Source organism: Panulirus ornatus, chromosome 64 (genome assembly GCF_036320965.1).
Source record: "Panulirus ornatus isolate Po-2019 chromosome 64, ASM3632096v1, whole genome shotgun sequence".
NCBI classification, from domain to species: domain Eukaryota; kingdom Metazoa; phylum Arthropoda; class Malacostraca; order Decapoda; family Palinuridae; genus Panulirus; species Panulirus ornatus.
Window position 1 is genome coordinate 24,113,190 of NC_092287.1, and position 17,648 is coordinate 24,130,837.

A 17,648-nucleotide genomic window follows, 5' to 3' on the forward strand; every position below is an offset into this window, starting at 1 on the left:
GGGGAAAGGGGATGAATTTATGAAATTTTTTTTATCGCTCAGATAGTAAATTCCAGGGTTTGTGAGAAGGCACTTTTGCTGAAGACACAGCTGTGGGACTGTGTTAAAGACTGTAAGGAAGTGAGTTCAAGATTGACATGGGTTAAAACTAAAGTACACTTATGAAAGGTAGATGACTGCAAGTGCTTGTGCACCTAGATGTGAAAGGAGTGAAGAAGAAAGCAGCGCTTTTTAGGAGTCAAGTGTTTACTTTGGCAGTTTAGATTCAAGGACTGAATTTTGTTCCACTGGGATCCTTATATATGGGTAGGTGACGTGATAAATGAGATATAATTGGGGATATGGAATAGGAATAAGCTTACTGACTTGTATAGTACAAGGAAAAATTATTGCTATACCTTAATTTAACACAAAATATACAAAATCTATAGCACAGTCCTCTAGTGAGGTTGACATCTACATTTACTAGGTTAGGACCTATGAATGTCATCTGATTTTTTGAGTAGTTAACTCCAAGGAGTGAGGCCTGGTGGCTTCCTTGCACATTGTAAAGGACGATGTAAGCAGTGCCCATTGTGGTTTCAATCCAGTAAGAAATCCATAGCCTAAGCCCACAACAAACCTTATTAACCTTTCACACCAAGGCCTTTCATTACTTGAGAAAGATCCCTCAAATAGTTAAGTTCCTCCAATGTCCTTAATCCATCTTAAATAAGCACCCTTAAGGGATTATTGTTGTGTATAACTAGCTGGTAACCCAAATCTGAACCCTCTAGCAAGCTAAAAATAAATGAACTTCCCAGGGAAGGGTAAATAAATTTCTAGTGACCTATATGCTGGTCATTCAGTGCAAGTCTGCCAGGACATCAAACTCAGGTGAAGTACATCTGTTGTTATCATTCATCAGAGATGGTTAGAAATTTTACTTTAGAGTAAATAGCAAATTTATAAAGAAAAAAGAGCAAGTGTAACTCACTGAAGCTTGTAAGTTCATTCCATAAAGTGTGTTCAATGCCCAGAGTCATCATGTCTGCCCCACTGCACTCCTTGTTATTTGACATACCATACATTCCCACTTACATGCAAGCCTTAAGATTAAGTATAAGAAGTGCCCAATTTCATTTACCCTACTAAGTTATCAACAGTCACATAGATCCTACCTAATTAAAAGAATTTTTAGGGAGGTTTAACCCAGACATTCTTAGCATTAGAAAGTGGCAAAACAATCCCAAGTCAAAATTAAGCACCTCAATGTAGCAGGCAAGTCATGAATCACAGCACTGAAACTAAATTCGAGTAATATTAAGTAAATTATCAAATCATGCTAAAATATAGTACATATTTCTGTCTATACTTTTCAAAATATCTATAGATTAGTTAAAATTTTCTTCTGACTTAATTACATTCTTAGTTAACAGGTATGTTATTTCAGCCACTTATGGCATTAAAGCAGGTCAAATATGCAAAATATTCTCAGAACTATTTGGCAACTTCCCATCTTCATCCTATTTTGTATTAAAATCTTGCATTAGTGCTAAATACAGACACTGAATATTTCTACTTAATGCATATCAATAGTAAAACATATGCAAGTTAAAATTCTGCCATACCTGTAAGCTTTTGGTGCTAGACTCTATGGCCTTAAAGAGCTCTATCTTTGCATCTAGTTCAGCATCAGATGCAACTACATGCTCATCTTCCTTCTTGCCAAGCTTTCGTATGACGGCACTCTTGGTGAACCAAAACTGTTTCTGGACTTTGCCAAGAGTAGAGTTATTTGCATTGCGCTCTACCCAACGGTCATAGCCCTGACCAGAGTAGCCATGTATTTGTTGTGTCATCTTGTCCTCTTCGTGAGCTTAACTGTGCTGATGCAGTGCTCTTACTGACTGCACTTAATTTTGACTAAATTTTAGTTAAAAATTAATAATGACATCTTTCAGGTAATCTGAAAACAGTGAAAACAATATTACCACCTAACTATAAACAAGAAAATGGCAAATATGAGCCAGACAGTATCTTATCAACTACAGAAAAAAGAAAAAAGTTATGCTATTTTCTTTTTCTTTCCCAAAAATAATTAACAGCACCTTACTCTATACCTGAATTGAAGATTCTGTTATAGGAGAATGAGTTCAATATCCAGATATCACACATTTTCTTTACAGCCTACATTATTAATGGGGTTGGGAGAGGGTTAGACTTTGAATCAGATTTTGACAAAAATGTGAGGTTACGACTAAAAATATATAGCAGAACCTGGCCAAACAAATCAAACCAAAAAATTCCTATTTTCTATATCACTCACTCAGCAAAAGATGTATGTTCTCAATCAGAAGATGATCACTTCACTCCCTTGGCAAACAACAGCAGAAGTGTCAAACCCATCCTCTAAGTCTAAGGTCCCCCTTACTTTCTTGGCAGGTGCACCTGTATTAGGGGTACTTGTTAGATGCTTTAGCATAGTGGTGACATTTGTGTAGGCCCAAATGTAGAATCATACGAGCACAAAACATTATATGTCTTTACACACTAAATGCCAGCAAAGAAGTCATGGTGGGCAGCACCAGCATGGTTCAGGTTGGAGGCATTGGTAGCAGAACTTAAGTAGCAAGTGAGACTTGTGTAGCACTGCTCAAGTGCACCGAGCAGCCAGCTGGGCTTACACTGTATCATGATGGCTTGTGTTAGAATAAGATGGGAGTAAATTAAGTGCTAATAATATATCAAAGGCAGTGCATCCAATCATGCTATATCCCATCCCATCTATGCTTACTTATAGTGGACACATCATGTCTGACACCACGGTTCAGTCTTATCTATAACATGAGCACCATGATTCGGTCTTCTTAATCATAACACATGATGTAGGCATCAGTTAACCTGTAGAGTGGAGCGATGCAACTTTTGCTCACTGTCCTTATGTTTTGTGATTTCTTCAGCTATTTCTGTTCTGGGTGATATTTTTCCTTTACCAGTAACTTAGAAGCTGTTCCTAGAGGTAAAGGTCTCTAATCTTCTTTGGAAGCACGAAAGTGGGTCTAGAAGTGACATTACAAGATGTACTTGCAGGGCTCTGAGATTGCACTTTTTTTCCTTTATAGTGCCATCCCTCCTTGGAAAGCTGGGTCGGGTTGACCTAAGAAGACTAGTGAGGCAACTGATAACCTGATGAGCCATGAATTGTAGAAAAACCTATCCCTATCTAGAATATGGATTCTGATGATTTAGGGACTTATATAATTTGCTTTGATATATACCTATGGAGGACCGATCAACCTTTTCTTTGATTCCAAGATATGTTAAAGTCAGTAAGGAAATAGTCATATATCTGGGAAACTGTAGGGCGAATATAAAAGTAATATTCTTCTAAATAAAATTAAGGTAGCTGAAGAGATCCTCACCTACCCTTCTAATCAGTTAAAAATCATCTTAATGTCCGGTATTCTAACCAAAATACACATGCACTGCCAACACAGTGCCATGTGTCAACAAACAGATGATCCAGTGAGTGAACATACAATTACCAGCAGAGGTGCATATAATTGTTAACATATTTCTACAATCAATCTGGCTACCAGATGAGGTTTTTTTTTAAAGGTAATTTATCCATTTTGAGGCAAGTGTATTCTAGCTACAGAATCTTGATTCTACTAGCAACAGAGGTGCTGAGATATTCATTTCTATACTGCTTATGAAAATCCATTACTTGAAAAATGAATCATACTGTACCATTAATAACATGAATAAATACGTTAGTGGAAACATTATATATAAGTCTACCAATACAAGCACATTTCCCCGCGAGTTTACAAAGTCAGACTTAATCTTGCATAAGATATAATGGTCATTAAAGGTTACTATAAGGCTGAATCTATAAATTATCGACAACAACAGATGTCTTAATCGTCAAATTGAATACATGATACAAAATGAAATTCTTTATGGCTAGAAGCTCAAGGTTGAAAAGAATAAAAATTCTACTTGTGGAAATGTTAATTCTTTCCCAGAATGACTTCTTATCACTGTTATATGAACATTTCTAAGAGGTGAGATTTAAGGGTTTAACTGGTTTCGTTACGAGATTTCACTGCCTATATAAACACTTGGAATATCACAACAGGGAAGTAATCACTTAACAGCCTAAGGTCTTCCCAATACCGATTAAAACCCCTTGAGAAACCTTTCATTATCAACCCTCATCACCAGGGATCACCCCCACACTTACTACACAACTCCGGGAGTCACGTGGCCGTCATTTTCCCAGCACAAACGTACAGCCACACACAAGCCAGATGTTTTTCCCCTGATTATAATTTAGATTTTACACCTGTGTATGTGTACGTCTGGATGGTGTATAAGTGCCAAGGTGATCACGGACACTTGATCCCGAGCATCGTCCTAATATAATCTAAATATCTAACAGTTACTTTATCCTAATATTTGATGACTTATATGTCTTTAACTTTCGCATTATCGGTTTGAACATTTATTCTAATATATCTACCAAATCAAATATTGAGGTAATTAAATTTGCCCAAATAATGGTTTCTTAAAAGTTTCTTACATATTACTGGGAAAAATTGATAAAACATAACATACATTAAATGTAATTATGTTGTTTGTCATTTTCCTATAAAACCAATCAATTTTGTAATTACCGAAGGTACGAGCTACAAATATAGTACATATAAAAAAAAAAAAAAAAAGGCGTAGGACAGAAAGTTACATTTGTGATGGAGTCTGTCATCTATACTCCTCCACGGCTGACGGCTCGGCACGAGTGATCGAGTCACCCTAACAACTGTTTTGCGATTGACAGAAAATCTACTTGTTACATCTACAATGTCTTCCTCTCCACTTTAATTTATTCTTCTGTTTATGTCTTCTTCCTGCCTGTCTCTTGATATCTCTGTCTTTCTATTTTCACATTTCTATATTTTACTGTCTATGCCTTAATGATATAAAAAGGAAATTACTGATATAAAATATGGTGATCTATAATACCAATAAACTTCTTTGAGAATAAATCACGAAAGTATTTAAAAAATAATCTATGATTATTTTTTTTCATGTAATCGTGAATTATATTTTGACTGCTCGGTTACTCTCGCCGCCTCACATTGGTAAACACTTGGTCGGTCAACCTCAGGAAATTTTATTTAGTAGGCAGGTATGGTATATTAAATCATACAAATTTAATTAATCACCATTTTCTCTCAAGTTGAAGACATAGAAAGCCAACATGACCAAATTAAAATCTCTATGAATGAGAATATGTTAGGGACCATAGTTTTATCGAGGAACTTGGAATAGCAAGCAGTTTGCTTGCTTGAGAGTTATCAATTGTATCCATATTAATTCAGATTATCTTATATGGCTATATTGAATGTGTTAATTACATATAGCTGGTTTTAACTGGAATTATATGTGCGCCACGAAGAACTTCTTTTCACCCTGGTATTCCCTCGGACCTTTGACAGACTTTAGGTAATACCAACACATCCATCATTTAAAAGCTGAATTAAATAATACTGGAATAATTATGATGGAAATTATTCACTGTTCAGTATGCCTTTGTGATAATTCTCCATCGGTAGATGAAAGTGGACTAATGTACTGCTAATGTGTTTGATACGTTTCTCTAAGAGCTTAATGCTCTCTTGTTAAAGGTCTCACTTTGACGTGAGTTTAGCAAGTGTGGGGTTTTACATGCTTGTCTGATGTCATGTAACTGGTCTCTGTACCTAAAATCTCTTTAAAAATATTGGCCTGGGAACAGGGGGTTTCCCCTGGATGAGAAAGATGAACAGCCATTGCACTTATACATAGTTTATAATTGGATGGTTGTATACAAACATGTTTTCTCATCATGCATCTTTCAGGGAGTTGAAGATATTTTGACGTATGGATATGAAAACAAAATTATACATTACAGGATATGGAGGAAACATAGGGAGTGGTATATTATAATTTACGCATGAAATATCCTGGAAGACATGGTTTCCATTTCTTACTTACAAATTGTATTCTTTCGGAATGAAAGATATGAAAATAATAATGGTAGTAAACTCAATAAAAGAAAACGTTAAAACATTCAGGACCCAAAATTGTTTAATACACTACCTACAGCCATTGGAAACATTATGGACAGTACAGTGGAGAAACTTAATGACAGCAAAATGAAGAAACTTGAAGAAGGCCTGAACAAGTATCTACAAAGTGTACCAGAACAGATGAAATGTGGCCGTTATGTAGGTCTATGTGTTGTAGCTTCCAAGAGGTTGGTTTCAGACTAAGCTATGGGTGTAGAAAACCACGAATGGTATACATATGCAAGATCCTAGACCAAGCTGTGGGGGTAGATTACCAAAAACACTGTAAAGCAAGGCAAGGTGAAGTAAGGTACGATGAATTCCTGAAATTTAGCCTATGTGAGATATTAAAGATTTTATAATAACAGAAATTTAATTTATTGGAGAACCAATGAGAGAATGTAGAGTATTATCATGTATCAATTAAGACAAAATCTCAGGGAAACTTTTCTTATAACATGATCACTGTTTTTGAAAGTATAATACCATCTACCATCCTAAAACTGAATTAATATGAAGCTATTGATTTAGAATTACTTTATCATAATGTGCATTACAGGTATGGCCATGTGACATGATGGGATATATAGTTCATTTTGATATAAGAAATCTGTTCCTAGATTAATTATTCTCAGGCAGATATCTATATTTCTTTATCAATTAACTGATTTTCAGGGCAGAGGCACATTGATATGCAGTAGCAGATAACTAAAAGAATACACAAATCATCTCAAGGCAGGATGTCTTTATCAGCCATATACATCCTTGATGTCAAGGGCAAGGTTAGTAAAGTAGCATTTTATTTAGCCAAAGAAGCTGTCTTATTTCTTTATGCCATGTGCTGCTTTCTTTGTGTGGCATATTCTTAGGTGAGATGGTTAGCATAGTTTTTGGCCTAAACATGAAATAGTAACTATTTCTGCACTTTGGTTAGTGAATAAGACTGTGACACTCGTGCCTGGTCATATAACTGAACTAAGATTGCATGATTTCTGAGTGCAGACCCAAAAAAAGTATTTCAATGCTCTTGAAAATTATCTTGATGCATTCATGAACAGGGCATCATGTGACATGGGAGTAAGAACGGGTGATTACGGTGCACCACAGAACATTAGTAAAGCACTGTGGAAGCTAGTGCAGGATTTACACATAAATAATTTTTTTTCATCATCTGAATTTGAGAAGGATTTAGAGAGAGTAGTAAGTCACTTTGATGATATGCTTTGAAGGATGATGTATTACAGGACATCTGAAGCTTTGAGGCTACTTCATTGGGGAGTAGAGTAAGGTGGGATTCTTTGGGATAAGCAAGTCTTGTGCGGTGATATTTTAGCTTGCTATGGTTCAGTGAACATTTCTTTGATCCATGTTTTTAAATGGGTATTAGAATGGAGGTAGATGTTACTTTTTTTGTCTTTCACTTCTTGCATGTGGTGTTACCATTTACAAACTGAGTTGAGAATGCCAAATCATGTTAATCCCATAATATATATATTACTGTATTGTATAAATGAAGATTGTGTTTGAAATTGGCAAAAACAGCCTCCTGTGGTGTCATTATTATCATCCACAGCCCATTAAGGAAGATGTGAGGTAATGTTTTGATGATAATCTTGCAGGTCTTGATATCCCGAAACTACCGTGGTGATGTTGATATGGGAGTTATTGAAAAATTCATGCCCCTTGTACTAGAGAGGGAAGATGATGGCAATATGGCACCCATCATCCAAGTAAGATTTCTATTTATTTTCTAAAAGTTGAAAATGCTGTTACATTGAGTGTAAAGAATATATTTAAAGTGGAGGATAGACTGGTTAGTTATAGTTTAAAATTTGACAATAATTGATGTATAGTGTGATCTGTTGTGCATGAACAGTTCATGGATAATGGTGTCATACACTACGGACTTTTCAGACTGAGGAGGCAACCTTCTGTTTTGTGAAAGTAAGCAACCTATATGTTGTCTCTGCAACTCGCATAAATGCCAACGTGACCATGGTGTTCTCCTTCTTACACAAACTTGTACAAGTCTTTCAAGAGTATTTTAAGGTTAGTATCATTACACACACTCTCTTAGTTTTTGGAATTAAAAAGTAGTTGTGTTAGTACTTATGTGAATGAAGGTACTATCTCATGAAAGGGTATGCACCAATAGAAAAAATAAAGTTGTAGCAATGGATAATCTGTGTTGTATAGTTGAAAGTAGAAGGGTAGACAGAATGAGAAATGATGTACAAAAGTTGCCATTTGAAAAAAATCATTTGGAAGGCACGTGCATGATGCTTTTAGGATGGCATGGTCATGTAAAACCTATGGTTGATGACAGGTTGGTCAAGAAGATACATAGCAGTATGGTAGAAGGTACTGGTACAGAAAAAGTTAAACCATAGAAGAGATGGATAGATGAAGAGAGAAAATTTGTTAGGACAAGGGATATTTCAGATAAAGATTTTCTGATCTGATACAGTGGAATCATTTTGTGTATGGATACAGACTGAATGAAGAGATTGATTTCAGTATTGAATCAACTTTAGAAATATAAATGGAAAAAGCAAAAAGCAATTTATAAGAGTGGAATCATAGTACTTAAACATGCTGGGTATGGGTTGATGATGTGACTGATGTTGCATGGGCTGTATGTACCTGACCTGCCCCATTAAACTGGGAGGAGTAATGATGATTATTGAACTGGTACAAGTGAAATAATGCACAATAGACACAGTTGTATTGGTTATAAATTCATAAGCATTTTCTTTTTGACAATACAGGGAAAAGGTATTGAAAGTCTTCGACAGTTACCTTATATGAAATTCCATACAAAGGACTAACCTAACTTGTAATCAACAGGAATTGGAAGAAGAGAGCATCAGGGACAATTTCGTCATTATATATGAGTTGCTGGATGAGCTCTTAGATTTTGGTTACCCACAGACTACTGACAGTAAAATCCTTCAGGAGTAAGTAGCTAGCATCTTTAGTGTTCTCTTCCCCATTCCCAGGGTGAAGTCTTGTGGTGAAAAGGTTTAACTTGGTACTGGGCCACAAGATGACAATAATATGTACCACAGTAAATACACTTCCTTTTACCTTAAGGTGACCATGTTATACCCTAGGATTAAATTTGGAAATCAGAGTTTGGATGTACCACCTCAAAGTATGATGTTTCACCCACCGTACCACTCCACAATTCATTCCATTTGTATTTCCTTGCCATACAAAGAGAGAGAGAGAGAGAGAGAGAGAGAGAGAGAGAGAGAGAGAGAGCAAATAACACTTTTTCAATTTGGAACATAACACAGAGAGATTCGTAATTCCAATTCATATCTAATTTCTTGAGTTTTCTTCATGATGTCAAGAAAACATTTCTCGCAACCATACAACATTTTTGGAACCACTATTCCTTCAAACATACCCATTTTTGCTTTCCGAGATAATGTTCTCGACTTCCACACATTCTTCGAGGCTCCCAGAATTTTCGCCCCCTCCCCCATCCTATGATTCACTTCCACTTCCATGGTTCCATCCGCTGCCAAATCCACTCCTAGATATCTAAAACTCTTCACTTCCTCCAGTTTTTCTCCATTCAAACTTACCTCCCAATTGACTTGACCCTCCACCCTACTGTACCTAATAACCTTGCTCTTATTCACATTTACTCTCAACTTTCTTCTTTTACACACTTTACCAAACTCAGTCACCAGCTTCTGCAGTTTCTCACATGAATCAGCCACCAGCGCTGTATCATCAGCAAACAACAACTGACTCATTTCCCAAGCTTTCTCATCCTCAACAGATTGCATACTTGCCCCTCTTTCCAAAACTCTTGCATTCACCTCCCTAACAACCCCATCCATAAACAAATTAAACAACCATGGAGACATCACACACCCCTGCCGCAAACCTAAATTCACTGAGAACCAATCACTTTCCTCTCTTCCTACACGTACACATGCCTTACATCCTCGATAAAAACTTTTCACTGCTTCTAACAACTTGCCTCCCACACCATATATTCTTAATACCTTCCACTGAGCATCTCTATCAACTCTATCATATGCCTCCTCCAGATTCATAAATGCTACATACAGATCCATTTGCTTTTCTAAGTATTTCTCACATACCTGCAGAAGCTGGTGACTGAGTTTGGTAAAGTGTGTGGAAGAAGAAAGTTAAGAGTAAATGTGAATAAGAGCAAGGTTATTAGGTACAGTAGGGTTGAGGGTCAAGTCAATTGGGAGGTGAGTTTGAATGGAGAAAAACTGGAGGAAGTGAAGTGTTTTAGATATCTGGGAGTGGATCTGTCAGCGGATGGAACCATGGAAGCGGAAGTGGATCATAGGGTGGGGGAGGGGGCGAAAATTTTGGGAGCCTTGAAAAATGTGTGGAAGTCGAGAACATTATCTCGGAAAGCAAAAATGGGTATGTTTGAAGGAATAGTGGTTCCAACAATGTTGTATGGTTGCGAGGCGTGGGCTATGGATAGAGTTGTGCGTAGGAGGATGGATGTGCTGGAAATGAGATGTTTGAGGACAATGTGTGGTGTGAGGTGGTTTGATCGAGTAAGTAACGTAAGGGTAAGAGAGATGTGTGGAAATAAAAAGAGCGTGGTTGAGAGAGCAGAAGTTCTTCAAAGCAAACACCTGATCCACACATCCTCTACCACTTCTGAAACCACACTGCTCTTCCCCAATCTGATGCTCTGTACATGCCTTCACTCTCTCAGTTTTTATAAAACTTTTTTCTCTCTCCAGCTTCAACCTCAGGCCTCTTGCTATATAAGAGATCTGAGAAATCATTTTGTACTTTACAGCCCCACATTTGATCATATATAATAATGTCAGAAACAATATAAGAAGTAAAATCAAACAATAATATAGCATTTTAATTGTTAATTGAATATTTTTGTTAGGGGTTGGGGTGGAACACACACATACACACATTTACAGCTCTTTGTATTAACATTTTCATAACTTTTGATTGTTTTTCTGAAGGTATATTACTCAAGAAGGTCACAAATTAGAGATTGCTCCTCGACCCCCAATAGCAGTCACTAATGCTGTATCCTGGCGTTCAGAGGGTATTAAGTATCGTAAGAATGAGGTCTTCTTGGATGTTATTGAAGGCGTGAATCTTTTGGTAAGCACATATTAATATACATCATAGATTTGGTTGATTCAATACAAAGGACAGTCTAGATACTTTTTTTTGTAATGTTTAGTATGCACAACAACAGAAGCAATTAAAAGAAGTTCATATATGTAATCATCCAGGGATGTGCAATGTATGATTAAGCATACACTGAATCTGGAGAAAGTCTTAATTTTAGAGTTATGGATTATGTTATTGATGCTGGGTGTGCACACAGAGGAATATAAGTTGATTATGATACCTCTGTAGGTGGTGTATAATACATGAGATATTTGAGATTGTATTGTACCTTTCAAGGCAAATATTAACCCAAACTACACTTTCCTCAGGCAAACTCAAATGGAAATGTGCTCCGTAGTGAAATTGTTGGGAGCATCAAAATGCGTGTGTACCTTTCGGGGATGCCAGAGTTACGTCTAGGTCTGAATGACAAGGTATTGTTTGAATCAACAGGCCGGGGCAAGAGCAAGAGTGTAGAGCTGGAGGATGTTAAGTTCCACCAATGCGTTAGACTCTCCAGGTAAACGATAACAAAGCTTGGACATATCCTTATTTTCAAAGCTGTGGACTTCTCTTTTGAACTTTGTTAATATGTGAATGGATAAATTTTGAAAATGCATGGACAACCACCAATTACCACTGGCCCTTTTTTCGTCTGTTCCTGGTACTACCTTGCTGACATGAGAAATGGTAAAAGATATGAAAGAAAGAATTCCCAACTTCTTTATCATTTATTGCTTCCAAGAACCTCATTTCTTTCTACCTTTTCTTACAGAATGCTAACTCTTTTCCTATTATATGTAATGCATTGAGGTAACTGATTCATGTCATAGTAGAATTCCAGTGTAGGAGGAGGATCTTCCAAATGATTGTAAGAGCAATATTACTGGTTGTGAGAGATGGGTGGGCTGTCACAGTGCAATTTTGGTCTGATACGAGAAGAGTGAAACAAGTGAGTTCTGGTATCTGGGAGTAATAATCAGTAATTAAGGCAGTGCAAAAGCTGAAGATGAGAGTAGAGTTATACCAGGGAGAAAAATGGGAAATGCACTTAAGAGCTCTCTCAAATGGGACGAATTTAGGTTTAGAGTAAAAAAGGAGATTCCAACAGAGAACTCTTGTCTCAGATCAAATGCATGGCTTTGACATACAGTTTTTGTAAACAGGATAAAAGTAAGGACAGAAAAGATGAATAACCTTAACAGAGTAAATAAAGAATAAAGATGTGAAAGGATTACGTGGTCTTATCATTTGAAAGACTTATAGATGAAAGTATTGTAAAATGATATTTTTTCTTATAATGCATGTCAGATAATAGATTGGTCATGAATATATATGGAACTCTAGAGTTGAAAGAAATAAACCATGCAAGACATGGAGAAATGCAGTAAATGAACTAATTAGGGATATCTGCATAATTGTTGAAGAGTGGTGATGTAGGAGAGAGGATATACAAAATATGTGTTGGTGAAGCAGATAACATATAGCAGAGATTTGAAATGGACTAAGATTACAGTATATATGGAAATATATTTAAGGAAGTATAAGCATAAAAGAAGCAATAGCTTTAGGAACTAGTTGTTGATGAAACAGAAGGGATAGAAAGTTCACAAATGTTTCAGTCAGAGAGAGTAAGTGGATAGGAGGAAAATAGTGTTGAGAATGCATTATGACTACCAGAGGTCATACAGGAATGAAGAAGACAAATGACAGGCATGTTGCAGATTTGAATAAGGAATCATTTAAAAGTGTAGAGGAGGTTCTGTATGGGCTGTCCAGGTTAAAAATGGACTTTTGAAATTGGTGTCTTAAGTACTTGAGGAATGACTATGTTCTCAATTTGTAAGGTATAGACATCATTTGGTAAATTATGAATGTATGGTAATGACCTGTTTCATTGTAGGTTTGAGAATGACCGCACCATCTCTTTCATCCCTCCTGATGGCGAGTTTGAACTCATGTCATACCGTCTCAATACACACGTGAGCAATGCCACATATTTTTATTGCTTATTATAATAATAGATATTTTTCAGCATAGTGTATGGCTGTCGGTTAGATTTTGTATATGTAGTAAACCTTCACTTAACTATATTTCAGAGAATCAGAATTAACAGGAAATTGGATTGGGTCTTGAGTTAAATCAGAGTACTTTATTGTCAGTTGATACATTTAGTATTGGCAGCGAGAAAGTACTTGAAAACAGGATATCTTGATAATTTTTTCTGTATATTAACTTCTGTCATACTGACATCCTTTAATGTAACTGAAAATGAGTAATATTTCTATTCAATTACTTCCAGGTTAAGCCTCTCATCTGGATTGAGTCTGTAATTGAGCGACATGCCCATAGCAGAGTTGAATACATGGTGAAAGCTAAATCCCAGTTCAAGAGACGATCAACAGCCAACAATGTAGAGATTATTATTCCAGTTCCTAATGATGCAGACTCCCCAAAGTTTAAGACATCTGTAGGCTCTGTTAAATATGCTCCAGAGAAGAACTGTGTGATTTGGACAATTAAATCTTTTCCAGTGAGTGTTTTGGCATAATCATTACAAAGGTAGACAACAGCATAATGACTGAATAATTTAAATATCAGAATAATTAAAAAGTTTAGAGAATTAACTTGTCTCTACTGAATATGTAATCTCCTTGTATTTAGATAGGCTCTAGTGTGTGTAAGATTTCCATGTGCTGCCCAAATTCTTGTACAATTTCAGGTAACACGTATGAAAACTTTTAAGCTTTGTAGTTTTCACAAATATCCACTCATTTTACGTTTGAAAATTTATGTTCAAGATATCTGCCTTGAGGTTGCTATAACTATTACAGCAATGAAGCACTTGCCTCATTTAGTCTTATTTTCATAATAATTATGCATGTTGCAGAAATTAATCCTATGATATATAATCTCAGGGTGGCAAGGAGTACCTTATGCGGGCCCACTTTGGTTTGCCTAGTGTAGAAGGTGAAGATGTGGAGGGCAAACCTCCAATCCAAGTGCGCTTTGAAATACCTTATTTCACTACTTCGGGAATTCAGGTGAGCTTTTCTCATAAAAAAAAAAATTTCTCAACTTTTTCCATTTCCACACATTTAATCTTCACTCACATACCCTATTATTAATGGAAGTGGACCACATATCAAAACAAAGTCTATTTTGGTGATATAATAACTTATATGCTTCCACATGGCTGGTTGTCAGTTTATCTTTATTAGATGAGATGGCAGGGATAACTGAATGCCCTAATCAAGGTCATGTGCTGAAATGGTTTGAACATATGGAGTGAGTAAGGAAAGGTTGACAAAGAACATATATGTGTCAGATGTGAAGGGAATGAGGAGAAGCGGGAGACCAAATTAGAGGTGGAAGGATGGAGTGAAAAAGATTTTGAACAATCGGGGCCTGAACATGCAGGAAGGTAAGAGACGTCCAAGGAATAGAGTGAATTGGAACAGTGTAGTTTACTAGGGTTGACATACTGTCAGTGAACTGAACCAGGGCATGTGAAATGTGTGGGGTAAACCATGGAAAGGTCTGTAGGACCTGGATGTGGATAGGGAACTGTGGTTTTGGTACATCACAGATGACAGCTAGAGACTGAGTGTGAGTGAATGTTGCCTTTTTTTGTCTGTTTTCCTGGCGCTACCTCACTGACGCAGGGGTGGCAATGCTGTTATTCAAGGTATGCCTGTGTACATTATAAATTACTTTCAGGTGAGATATCTGAAGATCATTGAAAAGTCTGGATATCAAGCACTTCCGTGGGTTCGATATATCACTCAGAATGGTGACTACCAGTTGAGGACGCATTGAGTTACTCCAATCAATCATTTGCCAACTAACAGGAGTAAGAAGGGATACTTCCATCACTGGATGGACAACCAGGACAAGAGAACCATCATAACATGACCTTCATGTCATCCTTATCTTTTTATTATTCAGGACAAATGTTACTGTAGACACCAACACCTGGATTGTTGTGAGCTGAATTAATAAGAACCTTGATTTACCAGGATTTGAATTTTGAGGATTTTGTGTAATTATCATTTTTCTTAAATTATGATTGATAATATCAATGAATATGTTGAGGATATTTTATTAAATTCTTAGAATGTAATTTCTTGGATCCTATCACACTTCTTTCTCATCATAAGATTCCCCAGGTTTTATTCCCCTCAAATTTTGGCAAAATATTCCTTAAATCTTCATAAAAAGTTACTCTGGATACCAGGGTTATATTCAAGAAACACCGGACATTTGAGATACCATTTCATTTATCATGGATCATTTCTTGACTCCAGGTGAAGAGGAAAATGTGCTTAACCTTTTAGCTGTTGAGGTTGTGGATTGAGTTGGCTTTCTCAATAACTCGGGAAGACTTATGCACTGGCATTGGTCTTTACTCCTCATTGGCATATTTTATAGTGAGAATACAATTACTACTTTTTATAACAAACTTGAATACAGATTATATATTTATCAAAATAAATTTTTCTTTCATGTCTCTTGGCATGTGTAAAGTAGTAACTTTGTTCTTTTGTTTGACTTTTCATCAGAGAGAAGTAAGTTTACAGTATGAGGAGAAACAATTTTATCAGTTGGTTATTATACAGGTCAATAGGTTCATTTATATTAATATCTTCATAAGAACATCTGGTTATGTATTTGTAGGACATGGCAGAGTAAGTGCTTCTCACTATATTTTTGTGTTACATTCCAGCTTAGTTTTAAAGAAATAGTTATAATGATGTGAAATGAAAATTCAGCATTTTATTCCCATAAGGAAAGTTGGTGGGCATATAGTGCTTGAAGTGTGTCTGTCTGTCTTTCACTGGTCAGCATGCATATGTGCATGTGAGGCATTTTAATTTGTGCCAGTGGAAATTTCATCCGTCCCTATGATACTCTGATTTAAGTTTTCTAGGGGAGCACATGCAAATAAAAATCAATGGGGACATGGGCCAAAGTAATATTTTTCCCCTAGGCTACTACTGGTTCATCTCATTCAGGGGCATGTGTGCTTTCAGATCATGTTCCTTATAACTTCATAAGTTACATGTACTGTTCTTATTAAAGCACTTTCATGTGCAGTATAGTAATGAATATGTAAGTTAATTTATATATGGACATGAATTTTGTATGTAAAAAGAAAAAGATGAAATTTACATTAATTCTGTTAATCAGCTTTAAGTATTTTGGTATTAAAAGCCTTAACATTGAAAACCTTTGCAGTAATGAGGAAAATTTATAGTTTTCTTGCTTTGATATTTATTAAACAAATCAATATTCCTTAACACTTATTTTGTTGTGAATTTATTGATGTGTATGCCTGCCATCCAGGATTAAGTGGGATTTGGAAGATGCGCCATAAAAATATTATATATCACTGTACTTTATGTCGTATTTCCATTTAAAGCTGATTTTGTTTGAAAATGTATTTATTTTATGAAAAGTGCTTTTCTTTTGTGTAATCTGAATTTCATAACTCTTCAAAAGATGCTGAAATGCTTTTACATTTATTAAAACAGTAGTAGATTTTCTTATATATGTGTAAAGCTGATTTCTTTTACAAGTTTATTTTATAATTGTACATATTTTAATATAATTTTATGTCACGAATTTATTAGATCTTTAGTTTCTTGTAGAATGCTTTTTGCTAGTTGTGATAAAGGTTAGTGCAAGATGTAGGAATAATACTGAGATTCTGCAGATTATTACATTTTGGCTTTAGGAGTTACCTTGCTATTCTTGTGAGTTGATATGAAATTTAGTTATTGTTATTCATTGTTCTACATGTTTATTTTGCCAAGAGACATTTATTGATATTTCGTACTTGGATTGGTTCATCAAAATTACTCATTGTTAATATTTGAATATTAAATAAATCAACACTTTCCATTTGTATTTCTTTGGTTAACCAATTGTGAGGAGTGATCCCTTAAAGTTGCCTGCAGTCTTTAGTGACTATATCAGTACTACATTTCTTAAGGATGAAATTCATATTACTGAATTTTAACGCTCTTTTTTTATCATTAAAAGTGCTGTATACTAATTAAAGCTTTGCATACTTATATATGATAATCATGATCATGGAATACCTTCTTTACCCATAACTGGTCCATCCATCCGTAAATATTCCCTTAATTCTCTTGTTCTTGTCTACTTCATCTTATTCTGTCATTTACTCTTCTATCTATCTACCTATCAATATCTCTAACATCCTTTTTCCTTCTGGAACTCCCTCAAGGGGGTGGCCACAGCAAGAGTCTTCATAACTAGTTAACTCCAGGGCTGCCACTTAGCATTTCGTACCTCACTTTTCACAGGCTGGCAGAGGGCAAGTCTAGTGCAATGTTTTGGCTTAAAAACTTTTAATCACCTTATCATTGTAGCTCTCTC

The 17,648-nt window shown here is 35.9% G+C and overlaps 3 protein-coding genes across 5 annotated transcripts in view; 1 reads left to right on the forward strand and 2 right to left on the reverse strand.

Annotated features, from left to right (window-relative positions):
• nuf (rab11 family-interacting protein nuf) overlaps positions 1–17,648 on the reverse strand; it is a 555,321-nt gene that overhangs the window by 286,405 nt on the left and 251,268 nt on the right. The gene's annotated exons all lie outside the window — the stretch shown is intronic.
• ICA69 (islet cell autoantigen 1-like protein) overlaps positions 1–17,648 on the reverse strand; it is a 125,534-nt gene that overhangs the window by 14,079 nt on the left and 93,807 nt on the right. The window contains exons 1-3 of one of the 3 annotated variants that reach the window (XM_071657558.1): positions 4,229–4,370; positions 2,309–2,430; positions 1,611–1,948 (exon numbers count right to left, since the gene is read on the reverse strand). In XM_071657558.1, the coding sequence (XP_071513659.1) occupies positions 1,611–1,841 (231 nt within the window). In that variant the 5' untranslated portion in view covers positions 1,842–1,948; positions 2,309–2,430; positions 4,229–4,370. Of the gene's footprint in view, positions 1–1,610; positions 1,949–2,308; positions 2,431–4,228; positions 4,376–17,648 lie in introns of those variants that run through there. The other 2 variants (XM_071657557.1, XM_071657559.1) reach the window with 2 other exon arrangements.
• AP-1mu (adaptor protein complex 1, mu subunit) lies at positions 5,096–17,147 on the forward strand. Its single transcript, XM_071657446.1, has 11 exons — positions 5,096–5,173; positions 6,771–6,877; positions 7,715–7,825; positions 8,010–8,144; positions 8,943–9,052; positions 11,087–11,231; positions 11,573–11,763; positions 13,147–13,225; positions 13,546–13,776; positions 14,162–14,287; positions 14,964–17,147. The coding sequence occupies exons 2-11, from the start codon at positions 6,836–6,838 to the stop codon at positions 15,060–15,062; spliced, it is 1,269 nt and encodes a 422-aa protein (XP_071513547.1). The 5' UTR covers positions 5,096–5,173; positions 6,771–6,835; the 3' UTR covers positions 15,063–17,147.

Excerpts from the sequence above, each read along its gene's own strand:
- AP-1mu (XM_071657446.1), top strand. The coding sequence starts at position 6,836 with ATGTCTTTATCAGCCATATACATCCTTGATGTCAAGGGCAAG. Across the intron at positions 9,053-11,086 it reads GACAGTAAAATCCTTCAGGA|GTATATTACTCAAGAAGGTC; the intron begins GTAAGTAGCTAG and ends GTTTTTCTGAAG. Across the intron at positions 13,777-14,161 it reads GGACAATTAAATCTTTTCCA|GGTGGCAAGGAGTACCTTAT; the intron begins GTGAGTGTTTTG and ends ATATAATCTCAG.